We start from the raw sequence: 14,450 nt of genomic DNA, 5'->3' as shown, positions 1-14,450 counted from the left end.
GCAATAATAATACATTTTATTCAAAGCGTCTTTCAAGAAACTCAAGGTCACTGTACGACATATATACAATTATTATACAATAATTAAAAAAATCAATAAACTAACATGGATATATAAAATAGAGAAGATGATCAAATACAAAGACCAAAATACTAATTGGAGCAGTGCAGTTATGGTATTTTAATACACAATCATTAGTATTTGTAAGATAATGAAATGAGGATGCATTGAATTTTCATGGAATGTATTGACTTTGTTTGTGCACTAGATGGAGCCACAGAAACAGATCTAAATGCACATGGGTCAAGGACGTCCTTTTTAGTGTCCAAATAAAACTTTGAGGAAGGCCTAATACTTTTCAGGGATATTAAATGCATGATCCATCATCCATCAAATGCATTCTTATTCTGATTTGTAGTTATTAAATAATAAAAAAAGTGATCATGCACTAAAAACATAATTATTCATTCATTTTCCTTAGGCTTAGTCCCTTTATTCATCAGGGGTCACCACAGCGGAATGAACTGCCAACTTATTCAGCATATGTTTTGCTCAGTGCATGCCTTTTTAGTTGCGAACCAGTGCTGGGAAACAACCATACAATCATTCACACACTTACAATACAGCCAATTTAGCTTATTGAATTCAGCACTTTTGGTGTAAAGTGAATTCTCACAGTCGGTGGTCTGTTACAGTATACATACAGAGTTATTTATATAAATTGTCACCTTAGAATTATAAGGTTGACTTTTTGACTTAGAATTATAAGGTTATGTGACTTTTTTTGTCAAAATTGAGTTATTAACATATTTTTATTAAATGACACCTTATTTACATTATGGGATTTTTTTTTACAAGTTGTCTACATTTTAAGATGTTTTATTTTGAAAACAAATGGTACCCACATACTGTTTGCTAAATGGAATGCAAAAACTTTGAAGCTCAATATCTCAGAACACAGATAGATCCGTATAATTCCAAGGTGCATGACGAAATGATGATTAACAGAGCAAGGAATTTTTTACAGCATGTCTGATAATATTTTTTTTCTTCTGGAGAAAGTCTTATTTGTTTTATTTTTGGCTGGAATAAAAGCAGTTTTTAATTTAAAAAATGTAAGGTCAAAATTATTAGCCCCCTTAAGCAATATATTTTTTGATTGTCTACAGAACAAACCATCATTATGCAATGATTTGCCTAATTACCCTAACCTAGTTAGCCTAATCAACCTTATTAAGCCTTTAAATTGCACTTTAAGCTGAATACTAATATATTGAAAAATATCTAGTCAAATCAATCGTAATCAGTAATCAGTTCTTAGAAATGAGTTATTAAAACTCTTATGTTTAGAAATGTGTTTCTTTGCATTAAACAGAAATTGGGGAAAAATATACAAGGGGGTTAATAATTCAGAGGGCTAATAATTCTGACCTTAACTGTATATAAGGACAGAAAATTAGTCCAAAAAGAGAATTCAGCTGTGCGGCTGGTGATAAACGCAGGACGCAGCTCCTCTATTGGCTGTTTAAACTCCAGCGCGTCCGATTGGCCTGAGACTAACTTTAGGGGTGATGGATCGAGGAGGAGCAGGACGTGAGAACTTTTGCTCCTGAACCCACACCAGTCCGGACAGGTCAAGACTATGCGAAGTGTCCCTGGATAAACCTGCATGGGCGCCTTCACTTTCCACTGAATCAGTAAACTGAGCACTTTTTACGCGCGCGTATATTTACTGGCACGGGAAGCATGCACCTTGCGCTTCTGCTGACGCTGGGTTTCGGGTTCGCGTTTGCATGCCAGCTTCCGAGCGAGTGGCGACCCCTGAGCGAGGGTTGTCGGGCTGAACTCGCCGAGATTATCGTGTACGCCAAGGTGCTGGCCATCCACGAGGAGCCGTACGCGTCCAGTCTATATAACTATCTGCCGTACCAGAAGCACGAGCGCGCCGAAGACGCGCTGCTGTACGCGGCGGAGGTGGAGTTGCTATGCGACCAGGCGTGGGGCAGCATGCTGGAGGTGCCCGCGGGTTCACGCCTCAACCTCACGGGACTCGGATACTTCAGCTGTCAGTCACACACGGTGATGGAAAACAACTCCTACATATTCTTTCTCAGGTGGGTTCACTTTATGTGCAACCAATAATCAGTTGCATGATTATAAGTTTTAGTTCGGTGGATATTGAATTGAAACAATATATATATATATATATATATATATATATATATATATATATATATATATATATATATATATATATATATATATATATATATAGATACTCTCTCTCTCTCTCTCTCTCTCTCTCTCTCTCTCTCTCTCTCTCTCTCTCTCTCTCTCTATATATATATATATATATATATATATATATATATATATATATATATATATATATATATATATATATATATATATACTCTATATATAGCCTATGTATTTTGTTATTGTTTTCTGCGTTAGACACTATACTAAATTATATTTAGTGGAATAAAACATTCTTAAAAATGAATTGAGAGCTACTTTAGCCCAACAGGTTATTTTACCTGAATGAAAACTTAAAGTGATGGTTCATAAAAAACTGAAATTTCTGTCATTGTTTACTCTCCACTTGTCTGGAGTTATTTATTCTGTTGAACACAAAATAAGCTATTTTTAAAAATGCTGGAAACCTGTAACCATTGACTTCCATAGTATTTGTTTTCCCTACTATGGAAGTCTATGGTTAAAGGTTTCTAACCTTTTTCAAAATAGCTTATTTCGTGTTCAACATGGAAACAAAACAATTTGAGGGAGAGTAAGTTGTGAGTAAATTAAAATATTTAGGTGAACTATTCCTTTACTGGATCATGAAATTCCCAAACAACAGAGCGTTTTTTGAATCAACCAACTCACATACAGGCGACACAGTGGCACAGTGGGTAGCACAATCGCCTCACATCAAGAAGGTTGCTGGTTAGAGCCTCGGCTGGGCCAATTGGCCTTTCTGTGTGGAGTTTGCATGTTCTCCTCTTGTTCACAAGGGTTTCTTCCGAGTGCTCCGGTTTTCTTCACAATTCCAAAGACATGCGGTATAGGTGAATTGGGTAAGCTAAATTCTCCATAGTGTATGAGTGTGATTGAGTGCGTATGTGTGTTTCCCAGAGATGGGTTGCAACTAGAAGGGCATCCGCTGCGTAAAACGTTTGCTGGAATAGTTGGCGGTTCATTCCGCTGTGGCGATCCCAGATTAACAATGGGACTAAGCCGAAAAGAAAAAAGGAATGAACATACTCAGATATTCCTTTGGACTTCCAACTTGAAACAAACTGCTAAAATAATAGTTAATTTATGATGTTAAATTAATGCCAAGATTCAGACCCATATTGGGATAATCAGAAGAACCAAATATACATTATGAAAATTAAGTATAGATAAAATTAAGGTAATAAATATAGTTAAGTAAGAAAATCAAGATGGTTATTTTAGTTTAACCATATAGTAACCATCAATTCACCACGGTTTTGCTACACAAACCATAGCTTAACTATGGTATTTCATTCATTGATTTTCCTTTGGCTTAGTCTCTTATTTATCAGTGGTCACCACAGCAGAATGAACTGCCAACTATTCTGGCACATGTTTCACACAGTAGATGCCCTTCTAGCAGCAACCCAGTACTGGGAACTATGGTATTCGAAGTAAAACTGATTTCATGTGCTAGAAAAGCAATGACTCCAGTTTTACTATAATGAAATGTTTAATTATTCATTTTTGTAAAGGATTGTGTGCACAATTAACATTAAGAACTAAATGGATTTTGTTTTTTATATTTCAGTCTAAGTATTTATAATCAGTATAAGTTTTTATAATCCGATATATTCAAGTTAAGTCATCATATCAGTCTTAAACCCATTCCCACGGGTACATCCAAAGAAACATTGTGTGTGTGTGTGTGTGTCTCCTAAACAGGATGGACGAAAACTACAACATCCTCCCGCATGGAGTTAACTTCCAGGATGCCATATTCCCCGACACGCTGGAGAACAGACGCCTGTTTTCCAGCCTCTTCCAGTTCTCAAACTGCTCTGGTGGACAGACAATGCACAACTTTAATAGCGATTGGGAGAGCCAGGAAGACAGCAGGGTACGGCACCAATAAACACACACACACAGATGGGGTCAACACGCACTGCAGTGGGAGGAGTAAATGAGAAACTCCTAAATGATGCAGATTAGGGCTGCACGAGATCGGAAAAATCAAACATTGCAATGTTATTTTATTCTGCAATATATAAACTACCTAACGAAAGTCTTCTCGCCTATCCAAGTTTTAGGAACAACAAATATTAACTTGACTTCTAGTTGATCATTTGGAATCAGAAGTGGCTTATATGAAAGGCAAAGGGGCTCTAGATTACGCTTACTTTAGCTAAATAATTTATGATTGTGTCTTGATTTTTACTTATTTATTTAGGACTGTAAAGTTTGACTTTGCCTAGACAAAAGTCTTGTCACTTAACAAAAACAATGTCCAGTATAGAATATAAAGTCATGCTTCAGTGGAAACAGAATGAATATTGTGTATGACTCCCATGAGCTTGGAGGACTGCATTTATACATCTTTGCAATGACTCAGATAACTTATTAATAAAGTCATCTGGAAGGGAAAGAAAGCATTCTTGCAGGACTCCCAGAGTTCATCAAGATTCTTTGGATTCATCTTCAATGCCTCCATCTTAACCCAGACATGCTTAATAATGTTCATGTATTGTGACCGGGCTGGCCAATCCTGGAGCAGCTTGACTTTCTTTGTTTTGGGCAGCACAAATATTTTGATACCTCAGGCTGTTGATTCTGCCATCCACCCTGCAGATCTCTCGCACTCCCCTATACATGAATGTAAACCCAAACCATGATTTTTTTCTTCACCAAACTTGACTGATTTCTGTAAGAATCTTGGGTCCATGTGGGTTCCAGTAGCAGTATTTGTGATGATTGGGTGCAGTTCAACAGATTATTCATTAGAAAAATCTGCCACTTTTCCAAATGATCAACTAGAAGTCAAGTTATTATTTATTGCTCTTACAACTGGCATTGATGACAAAACTTTTGTATTGCGATCTGAATATAATTTCACTGGATGACTTGAATAAATATTTGGGAAAAAATTAATAATTTACAATTATTTAGGATGATTATGGTTCTGTAGAGGAGTGCATTTGCGTAAAATTTAATAAACAATCTACAAGCATATGTAAATACAAAAAAAAAAAATAACAATCATCAGCGTTTGATTGTTTCCAAGGAGTCTAACAGCATTCAGTAAAATACAAAAATTGAATAATCAAATGTAAAATAATACTGCATAGTCTTCGTTGTATGAACAATTCAATACCATTTATCATTACTAATTTTTTTAAATACAATTTAAGTACAATTTTCTATGCTTAAATGCTTTCAAATTCCTCATGGCTCAAAAAACACATGCAAATAATCCATTATAATACAGACTCATATCATGCGACTATTGCGAATGCTCACATTGCGATATCGATGCTGAAACTGATGCAGATTTAACATTTGCAAGCAGAAAGTGATCCGTCTTGTGAAGACGAGGCATAAATCTGCATGCATACGATTGAGTGCATCATTAGGGGCAGACGTTCAAAGCAAGTTCGGCCTTTCGAAACGACTCCGTTGTAAATTCAAGAGGCTCGTAAAAGGCTTTTTATGAACACCACAGTGTCTGCATGCACAGCTGTTTTATTTTTACCTGTGAAAACACCAGCCCCATTCTAATAGTGCGTCTAAAATCTAGAGACGAAACAACTAAAGCTGCAAAAACGAATCAAGGATTCTGATTGGCTCCAGCCGAAAAGGTGCAAGTAGCACAGGAAGTTTGAATAACACGAAAGTAACATGTTCCAGTTCTCATAGGTGATCTGGTTCATAAAGTGCACACGTAAACACACAACTCCATTTCTTTGGTGGTCTTTTGTATTGATGACTGTGACTGTTCGGGAATTCAAGAGCTCATTCGGCTTGATAGAGACCGGATTAAAGACCTCCCAGCTAGAGCTGCTTTACCTTACACACACACACTCTCTCTCAGTGTTAGCCTGTTCCACCTAAACCCACACATCTGCCACTGAAAATATAGCTGAGATAGAACATAAAGAAAGAAGAGACGTCAGCTGGACATCCTCTTGGGGAAAGGCGGTGGGTTTTGAAAGGAAAATAAATCAGGCGTTTGATGTGGACGGTTCGAGGCAGAATGGGAGGAATGTCAGGGGTCCTCGGGGGTTATAGAGGATGAGAGCATATAAAACACACACACACACACACACAGAGAGACACACAGTATCACTGTTTGCCTTAATGAGATTAGCCTGCTGTACATTCACTCACATCAAACACGAAGCCGCTCATTAGTCGGACTGTGGTCTGAGAGGAGAGGGGTTCATTTTAAGGCAAACACAATGAGAAGCCAGAATGTACAGATAAATAGGCACTGAAAGCCGAAAACAGTGATCAGCTCTGGGTCAACGCTTTCATATTTGGTAATATACAAACATGAGGGGAGTGGGGATCTCCCTCTTTATTCAGTTAAACATATACAGTAGTACAAAAAGGACTTGGCCTGTAGTAAAAAGAAACAAGTAGTAAAATAGGTTTGATAAATAATTAATTTCAACCGGTAAAACAAGAAATCTACTGTTCAAAATAAAGATAAGAGTCTGAATTGTTTACTTATTAACTAATGTAGATTAATAAAGATAACAAAATGATTAATCATATATTATTTTTTCATTTAATTATTAGTGATAGGCTGCACGGTGGCACAGTGGGTAGCGCTGTCGCCTCACAGCAAGAAGGTTGCTGGTTCGAGCCATGGGTCAGTTGGCATTTCTGTGTGGAGTTTGCATGTTTTCCCCGTGTTCACGTGGGTTTCTTCCGGGTGCTCCGGTTTCACCACAGTCCAAAGACATGTGGTATAGGTGAACTTGGTAGGCTAAATTGTCCGTAGTGGATGTGTGTGAATGAGTGTGTATGGATGTTTCCCTGTGATGGGTTGCAGCTGGAAGGGCATCTGCTGTTTAAAAACATATTCTGGATAAATTGGTGGTTCATTCTGATGTGGCGACCCCTAATTAATAATAGGAATAAGCCGAAAAGAAAATGAATGAATCAACCTAAATAGCATTTGCTATTTGATAAAAATACATTAGTGCTCAGATATTTTGTTGGATTACTGTAAGTAATATTATATTGCACATTAAGTCAGATCTTATTGATCTTTATTTGTTTATTTTTGTTATTGATTTCAAAGCACCGTTTAATAGAAAATAAAAATAGTAAAACTGAAAATATTTTTTTTAATGTAATTTATTTGTGTTATGGCAGAGCATCTTGGGTATAGTCTATGAACCTTTGGTTTATTCATTTTTAATTTATATAATAATTGACAGGCGTCAATTTATGGTATTGCAAACGAATATAAACAACTTGAATGCATCATAAACTGCTAGAAGTGTCTGTACCTTGTATTCCTTACATTGTGGGGACCAAATATCAAAAGTATAGTAACACTAGTACATTTTGACCTTGTGGGAACATTTTGTGGTCCCCATGAGGAAAACAGCACATGTAAAGTATTCTGAAAATGTAAAAATGCAGATCTGTTTGTCTGTCTCTGTCGGCAAGGTTCATGCGGCCCTGGAAAAACATGAAATAACAATTATCTGGCATGGATTAACTAATATCTGGCTACTTGAGCATAATTGACATGATAATATTGGGGAAAGTTTAAGTACAACTGCGCGGATTATGTCTTTACGAGACGTTCATTGCGTGGGGTAAAGAAAAGCAACTCATTAATTGTAGTTCAAGTTACATTTTGAGCCTGCTGTCTAGAAAAAATTTAACTACAGGGGTAAAAAAATTAAATAAAATCTTACTTTTGATTTTTTACAACTAAGGAAAATGTATTTTCAGGTATATACACGGTATTGCAAACAAATATATACAACTTGTATGGGTGAGGGTGGGGTTTAGGTGTAGGGGGATAGAATATACAGTTTGTACAGTAGAGACATCAGTACGTCCATGCATAAAGTCCCCATAAAGATAGCTGTACAAGTGTATGTGTGTGTCTATGTATGTCTGTGTTAGAGGCATTGACTTGTGTGTGTCGGTGTTAGAGGCATTGACCTGTGTGTGTGTGTGTGTCTGTGTTATAGGCATTGACCTGTGTGTGTGTCTGTGCATGTTTATGTTAGAAGCAGTGACCTGAGGAGGCGCAGGATTCTTCTAACAGGTGTTTACTGCTTTAAACAGATGTGACCGGCCCTCGGTCTACATGCAACGAGGAATATTCTGGTTCAAAACAACTGAAGCTCTATTAACAGCCTCCTTACTGAACCCTGAACTTTCCATCAAATACTTTCGCGTTTATACAGGTATCGCAGCTCATAAAAGACACGCATGGACACTTCAGTAATCATATCTCTACAGAGAGAGAGAGAGAGAGAGACAGATAGAGAGACAGACAGATGCAAAGAGAAAAGATAATGATGGAGTGTGTGTGCTGCAGGAACAGGTGGGGGTGATTATCAGGCCCGGGAACCTCAGAAAGATAATGAGAGTGCTTTTACACGGGAGCTTTCCTGTGGGAAAAGGATTGCTCGAGGCCGCCTCAGGGACTTTTGTGCTCTTGTGAGTGTAGCCAGTGCAGTGTCTCCCCCTGCTTCCTTTACCATCCATCTTAAACACACATTATACAGTATTAAATGCTAATTAGATTCAGACGAATGCAAAAACACCACTGCTTTTGATACACACTGCAAATCATCTGAATGAATGTTCCCAACGTTCTGTCTGTCTGTCTGTCTGTCTGTTTCTGTCTGTCTGTTTCTGTCTGTCTGTCTGTCTGTCTGTCTGCCTGTCTATCTATCTATCTATCTGTCTGTCTGTCTGTCTGTCATTCTATCTATCTGTCTGTCTGTCTATCTGTCAATCTATCGTTCTATCTGTCTGTCTGTCATTCTATCTATCTATCTATCTATCTATCTATCTATCTATCTATCTGTCTGTCTGTCTGTCTGTCTGTCTGTCTGTCTGTCTGTCTGTCTGTCTGTCTGTCTGTCAATCTTTCTATCTATCTATCTATCTATCTATCTATCTATCTATCTATCTATCTATCTATCTATCTATCTATCTATCTATCTATCTATCTATCTATCTATCTATCTGTCTATCTGTCTGTCTGTCTGTCTGTCTGTCTGTCTGTCAATCTTTCGTTCTATCTATCTATCTATCTATCTATCTATCTATCTATCTATCTATCTATCTATCTATCTATCTATCTATCTATCTATCTATCTATCTATCTATCTATCTATCTATCTATCTATCTGTCTATCTGTCTGTCTGTCTGTCTGTCTGTCTGTCTGTCGTTCTATCTATCGTTCGTTCTATCCATCCACCCACCCATCCACCCATCCACCATTTTATCGTTCTATATATCTCTCTCCCTCTCTCTCTCTCATTCTCACTCGTCTCTTCTACTTGTTTGCCTTCTTTTTCTTTTCTCAAAAACAGTCTATTGTTATAGATGACTCATTGGCCATCACATCTGGCTCTAGTTTGGGTCTGAAAGCAAAATAGGCTATGTGTGGCTCTTGTTGCTATAAATACACATCACTCACATTAAGAAGAAACCTTATTATGTCAAATACCTTCAGCAAATAGCTGTTTACATAGTTTTACAAGCAAATGATCGACCGTAAGGTCTTGTGAATGAACAGAGATGTTTATTCCAGTGTGTGTGAGAGTGTTGTTTTAGGTGTGTGGCTCTTCACCTGTCAGGGTGTCATGTAGTTTGGAGAAGCTGTCATTTGGAGAGTGCTGGTGTTGTTACACCAGTGGGTGTTCTGTTTGGACAGTAGGACACAATGATAGTCCTTCTCATGACTTCTTATTTGCTGCATACATTTATATCTGGGAAAGTTTTTAAAAGGCTGCATTTTTTGTTCACTATATATATATATATATATATATATATATATATATATATATATATATATATGAGCAATATCACACGAGTAGCAGTGCGATATGGCTGTATATCGGCACTGGTGGAAGGCGTGCGCCTTAGTGCCCCTACCAGTGCCGATATACAGCCATATCTCACTGCTACAAGTGTGATATTGCGTTTATACAACAGTTTGACGGCATAATTGTGTATATAAAAACTAAATCAAACATGGAGAGTCTCAAAAACCCTTTTGTATGAGGAACTACTTTCTTCCGGATTCAAATCATAAGCTGACAGTTAAACAGTTGAGTGTGCATCTTTTAAAATTCAGATCTGTAGTGTCTGCTTTATGCTGGTTGTATGTGGGCGAAGTAATACACAAAGGGTAAAGAGGCTGCAGGAGTTCTGATATTGCAGAATATCGCATTACTATCAGCCAATCAGATTTGAGAACCAGACAGAACTGTTATATATATATATATATATATATATATATATATATATATATATATATATATATATATATATATATATAGGTCCAAATAATTAGCCCTTCTGAGTTATTAGACCCCCGTATATATAACAGGAAATATTTTTTTTTCAACACATTTCTAAACATAAAAGTCTAACTAATTTCTAATAACTGATTTCTTTTATCTTTGGTATGATGACAGTACATCTTATTTGACTAATTTAGCTTAAAGTGCAATTTAAAGACTTTACTAGGGTAATTAGGCAAGTCATGGTATAACGACAAGTGTTGTAGTGTTTTATAAATCTTGCCACAATGAGGTAGCATTATTCTCACAACTCGTCAATTAAATATTAAAAAACTATTTATTAGAATCAACAAATTGCCTTCAGCAGAGTATGAATAATCTCAAAAAACCTTTACTGTATAAAATATAATCTGCAGGAACAAAAACAGAGTGAACTTGAAAGAGCTTTGGCCACAGATATGCTTGTAATACTAGTGCTATGTAAAAATACCAAGCATGACGTTATCACAACTGCCATTCATGTTTACATTCATTTGCTTTGTGCAATTAGATCATATGGTGTCCGTTGACATCATTTACCACAGGAAGAATTTATTTACAATGAGGATTTGGGACTTTCCGCTGTTCAGAGTGAACATACGGCCTCCCATCGCTCAGATACACACAGAAGCAGCCATGCAATCACACAAGCTCCACATGTGCACACACACACAGCATGCCTCGGCTTGTGTCTACTGTGGGCATGACAGCAGGCCACTTTTGAAATGCCTCCTTCATACACATACACACACTGACATATGTGCGGGCTCAGAGAAGAAAGACATGGCTTAACTAGAAATAATAAGGTCTGGGATGAGGTCGCATTGTGTGTTGACCTTTTAATTATTATTTTTTTTGTTTAGAGGTAACTAAACAAAAGTTTTACAGAACTCTAAACAATTTTTTGTTTAGAGTTCTGTATAATTGAGATGGCACTGCAGTTATATTCAACATCTCATTTAGACTAATTTCGCTCTAAGTTCTGTTAATTTTACCTTTCAGTAACAAGTAAGACCAGCAGGGGGGCGCTTAACCTGCAGCCTGTGTGGGTCTTAATGCCCTAGTATATTGATGAGGACTCTATACTGCTCAGTGAGCACCGTCTTTCAGGTTTAGACGTTTAACCAAGGTTCTGACCCTCTGTGGTCATTAAAAAATCCCAGGATGTCCCTCAAAAAAAGAGTAGGGGTTTACCCCAGCATCCCAGTCAAGCGCTATATAAATGTAAGAAATTATTATTATTATAACAAACTTGCACAACAGAAAGGGCATTGGTGAGAAAACAGCAATCGAAAAAGCAACTGTTCATAATCTTATTTATTTACCATGCACTTCATATAAATAAGAGCTATACAGTATGTATTTTCAGTCCTGAAAATCAGAAAAATTTATTTTTTCTGCACTGATTTTATTTGAAATTACATCACACCAGTTGATTCTTAAATTCAATTTATATATATATATATATATATATATATATATATATATATATATATATATATATATATATATATATATATATTTAATTTTATTTTTTGGATATTTTTTAGAGTTTAGGAGCTGAAAATCTAACACAGAATAAAAAATAACACATATAAAAACAAAACCATCAAAATTCTATTATGCCCTTCGCTGCTGGAATCAGCTTCCAGAAGTGATCAGATGTGCTCCAACATTAGGCGCATTCAAATCAAGACTAAAAACACATCTGTTTAGCTGTGCCTTTACTGAATGAGCACTGTGCTGCGTCCGACAGATTGCACTATTATGTTTTTCTCTTCTTCTTCATTCTTTTATATTACATTTTACCCGTGTTTATGTTGTTTTTTTTACTCATTTTTATTATTTGTTTTTATTTATTTTTTCTTGTTTCTTCTATTCTTGTTTATGTAAAGCACTTTGAATTGCCACTGTGTATGAAATGTGCTATATAAATAATCTTGCCTTGCCTTGCCTTGCCTAATAAAACCACTTGTTTGGTAAACAAAGCTATGTTTTTCATATAATGCACCCACTAAAAGACATAAAATATTACTTTACGTATTGTATATAATTTATCTAACCATTTGCATATTATTCAATATTATTACTGAAATGATTATAAAAATTGAACAATAATATGATTACTCAAATTTACAGAGATAAATAAGAGGTTCAATGATGAGCTCAAAAATCTTCGGATTTCTGCGCGTACTGTGTGTGGGTCTACAGTACTCACAACTAGGGCCAGACAGAATCTATTTGGCATTTTTTGCTATTTCTGAGAATTTTTTTTTTAATTCTGCGGATTTATGCAGAATAATTTTGGGAGTATCATAACTAAAAAACTAAATATAATGTGCTAAATATCTGTGGAAATCTGCAAATTTTTGCGCATGCAGATTCCATGTGGGCCTACAATACTCATAAGTGACCATCCCTCCTTGTTTTTTTTCATGTTTTAGCTGCTGTGTTCCTCCATGCAGAAGGTTTTGTTTGAGGAGGAGGAGCGGGTCGGACAGCTTGAGGAGCGTGTGGCCGAGCTGGAGAGGAAGAACCAACAATTAAAAGAACGAGTGGGAAAACTGAGGCATTCTCTGAGGAAAACCCGGAAGGTGCTGCGCCGTGCCGAGCGGGAACGCCAGGAGTTTCATGAGCGTCTTAAGACGGCGGAGAGACATGCAGGACATCACCTCAATGCCATTCCACCCCAACACAGCCCTTCACAACACAGATACACACATGGACTGTGAGCTTCAGCATACACTCACATTTACAGCATGGACTCATGGGGCTGCAGGGCAGTCTGCAAAATTCATTAAATTAACTTGTACATAATTTGGTAACACTTTATTTTGATGGTCCACTTGAGTATTAGTAGACTGTCTGCTTAATATCTGTTGATATGCTCCTTCAGCAGACATTTAGCTGACTATAAGAAACTTATAGTCAACCCCATCCTAACAGTCTACTTATAATCTAATGAGAATTAGTTGCAAATTTAACAAAATCAACAAACAGACCAACAAAATAAAGTGACCCATAATTTTTATGTTGAAAATTGAAAATGAAGACTTTATGACTTACAAATGACTTCTTAGTGCAACCTAATGTAATGGTGTAGACTTTTATAGGGAATTAAAGCAGATAACTTTGATTAGGTGAATGTTAAGAGCCGTAAAACATATCTACAGTGCTTAACTTTAACATTTCAAAGGCACAGTTCACCCAAAAGTTTTATATTTTTGAAAATTTGAAGAGTTCAGATGCAAAAAACTCCAAGTGCCAGCTGTAATCTTCTTCTACACTCTCAGAAAAAAAGGTACACGGTGGTACAAAAATAATTCCTTAAAGAACAGTTTTGTACCTTTGTAAAAATTGTACCTTAAATAGTACAGAAAAGAGCTCTTATGATACTGTTCTGTACCTTTTATGGTACAAATTCAAATTGAGGTACACAACTGTTCTCATTAGAAAGGTACATAAGTGTAGGACAACTCATTCTTTATTACAATATCTATGAAAATAAATATGACTGGAAAGGCAAAGTGATTTATGAATAATTTCCATATAAAACATGTGTCATCCTTTAAAAGCACATGTTTAAAAAAACTCAAACATTAAGTTCGATAATACAAAACAACTGGTAAAACAAAAATATAGGTTTTGTAAACTAAACATATAAGCATTTTTAATAAAAGTTTAGTAAGTATTTTCTAATAGATACATTTTCATTATTGATATCCACTATCAATTTGCTTTCCACTACACACACGAGCTAGCAAAAGTCCTGCACATATAAAGTGTTCATGCAGGCATTTTATTATTGTAAAACTAATCAAACATTGTGCATATGTGTCAATACTTCTGCATAATTCTATTTCTGTTTTAAAATTAGGTCAATTAAATTAACTTTTAGA

At 36.2% G+C, this 14,450-nt stretch overlaps 1 protein-coding gene across 1 annotated transcript; it reads left to right on the top strand.

Annotated features, from left to right (window-relative positions):
• The first annotated feature begins 1,745 nt into the window (after window positions 1–1,745).
• Window positions 1,746–13,286, top strand: ccdc3a (coiled-coil domain containing 3a). The gene is given in 3 exon segments (NM_001025510.1): window positions 1,746–2,114; window positions 3,946–4,120; window positions 12,996–13,286. Coding segments are annotated over 3 exon segments (831 nt in total). The 5' UTR covers window position 1,746; the 3' UTR covers window positions 13,284–13,286.
• Window positions 13,287–14,450: the final 1,164 nt, after the last annotated feature.

The sequence above is a fragment of the Danio rerio genome, chromosome 4 (assembly GCF_052040795.2).
Source record: "Danio rerio strain M-AB ecotype USA chromosome 4, GRCz13ab, whole genome shotgun sequence".
Lineage (NCBI taxonomy): Eukaryota > Metazoa > Chordata > Actinopteri > Cypriniformes > Danionidae > Danio > Danio rerio.
This window is presented reverse-complemented; position numbering and strand designations above follow the sequence as displayed.